The sequence below is a fragment of the Copidosoma floridanum genome, unplaced genomic scaffold (genome assembly GCF_036245765.1).
Source record: "Copidosoma floridanum isolate Cflo_tuat_1 unplaced genomic scaffold, Cflo_Japanese_pri ptg000035l, whole genome shotgun sequence".
NCBI lineage: Eukaryota > Metazoa > Arthropoda > Insecta > Hymenoptera > Encyrtidae > Copidosoma > Copidosoma floridanum.
Genome location: NW_028321912.1, coordinates 1,619,509 through 1,621,342, shown reverse-complemented (window position 1 = coordinate 1,621,342; position 1,834 = coordinate 1,619,509). Strand labels below are relative to the sequence as shown.

At 33.0% G+C, this 1,834-nt stretch overlaps 1 protein-coding gene across 1 annotated transcript; it reads right to left on the bottom strand.

Annotated features, from left to right (window-relative positions):
• Positions 1 to 400: 400 nt before the first annotated feature.
• On the bottom strand, positions 401 to 1,433 carry LOC106642358 (uncharacterized). Its single transcript, XM_089597755.1, has 3 exons — positions 1,230 to 1,433; positions 1,092 to 1,151; positions 401 to 589 (listed from the first exon to the last, which is right to left on the bottom strand). Exons 1-3 carry the CDS (start codon positions 1,413 to 1,415, stop codon positions 401 to 403), a joined length of 435 nt encoding a protein of 144 aa, XP_089453881.1. The 5' UTR covers positions 1,416 to 1,433.
• Between the last annotated feature and the right edge of the window lie 401 nt (positions 1,434 to 1,834).

Below are 1,834 nucleotides of genomic sequence, written 5' to 3'. Positions count from 1 at the left end.
CTTAAAGTCTGTAAAACTATTTATAACAAAAAAATCAAGAGCAAGTTTTATAAGATGTACTGAAAGTATACCTTCTATCTTGTGTCATAAGATTTTTTGCAATAGACTATGATACTGTAAGTATCTCTTTTAAGTGTAAAATTGAAAAATTGTACTTAGCATTAGTGGATCGACAAGTGTATGAGCCTATTAATTACTTTGTTTTATAAATCGTTCAAATTGTAATTCTTATCTTTGTATTTATTTGATTAAAAATATAATATCTCAAATGGCTTTGGTTAATTATTCGTATAAAAAAAGATGAGGTTAAGCAGTGACATCATTTATTCTTTTCCTTTATACAATTTCTTTTGTTAATGGTGACCGTGAATAAGCTGATATTTCTAATGTTGGTTACAGTCTATTTACTGACAACTGGCCCATGTTTTTTTGGAAAAGATATAAACAAGGTTTTGTCATCTCTAAGCCATGCCTCAACTTTTTCCAAATCATACTTTTCTAAAATGTTACGTGGGATGGTCATAGTATCGAATGAGACATTTTTATTCTCTTCTAGTTGACCCGTAAATGTAATGGAGTTATCACAGACCTAAAAATTAAACAGATGTCTTAATTAACATATTTTCCAGACTCAAATAAGCTGCATACATATAAGTCAAATAGTACTGCGCGCTTCTCGCATCCAATCTCTCACAGTTGAAAACAATTGTTTGATTTCCCGATTTTGTTAAAACAATTAAAAAATTTATAACTACAAAACTTACTGTTTTTATTGTTATTCAATAAAAAAACTTATTCTATCAATTATTTATTCTTATTTTTAAATTTACGCTCCCAAGACTAGTCTCGACCAATCACAGAACGAATATATTGGTGGAAATTAAAATTTATTTACAGGTCTGATGAAGGTAGGATTATGAGACTTCTAACAGGTAGAGATTTTTATCTGATCAAAATTGTTGACGAAGCAGAACATAAAACTAATCAGCACATACGTTTTAAAACTTATTTTAAGCGATTGACACGAAGAAAATTAAATATTTAAAAAGTAAAACTAGAAAAAAAGTTAGACAAAGAACTTCCATACTTACGGTGGCGCTGATTGAATCCAGGGAATATTGTGCACAATCCATCATCCTCTTATAGACGTCCTACAAATACACCACTATCATGAATTTGTAAGAAAAACACAAAAAAATATATTTGTTTACAATTGCTCATGGCTTTACCTCATGATTGTCGGATGAGAAGGGAGAATCATCACCGAATATCTTTGTAAGGACTAACTGTCTCTCTGTAGACGTGTTGCTTGGAGACACAATCTGTTTACCCGACACATCCTGACACTCGGGCCGTCCTGTAGGTTCTAAATTTAGTCCATCTTCTTCTCGATGTCTTGGAAAATCTTCGAACATCTTGATGAAAACACTGGTATTTCGTGGATTTCTCGAGTAGTAAGAAAATGTGAATTGTGGTTCAAGAGTAACTTTATTATAACCTCTTATCAGTAAAAAAAGAATCGCGTGTCTTCCATCTTGTTGCACAGAATACAGAATGAAACTCTTTATATAAGTCAATTAATTCAGCCACGATTCTATGTATGCCCCCAGGATGAATGATATGCAAAGTGGATGTAGAATGTATTAGTACATTACGTCACGAGTTCGTAGTGGCTAATGTACGGCCGCGTGATGTCGCCCTCGACTTCACGCGGCCGTCCATCAGTCACCTATAGCATTGAGGAGTGACGTATACGTTTTTTCGTCATCTCGTAAACAAAAGTTTATTCAATAAGTTGATTTCGTTAACACAGGGATAAATGAATCGCTCGGTG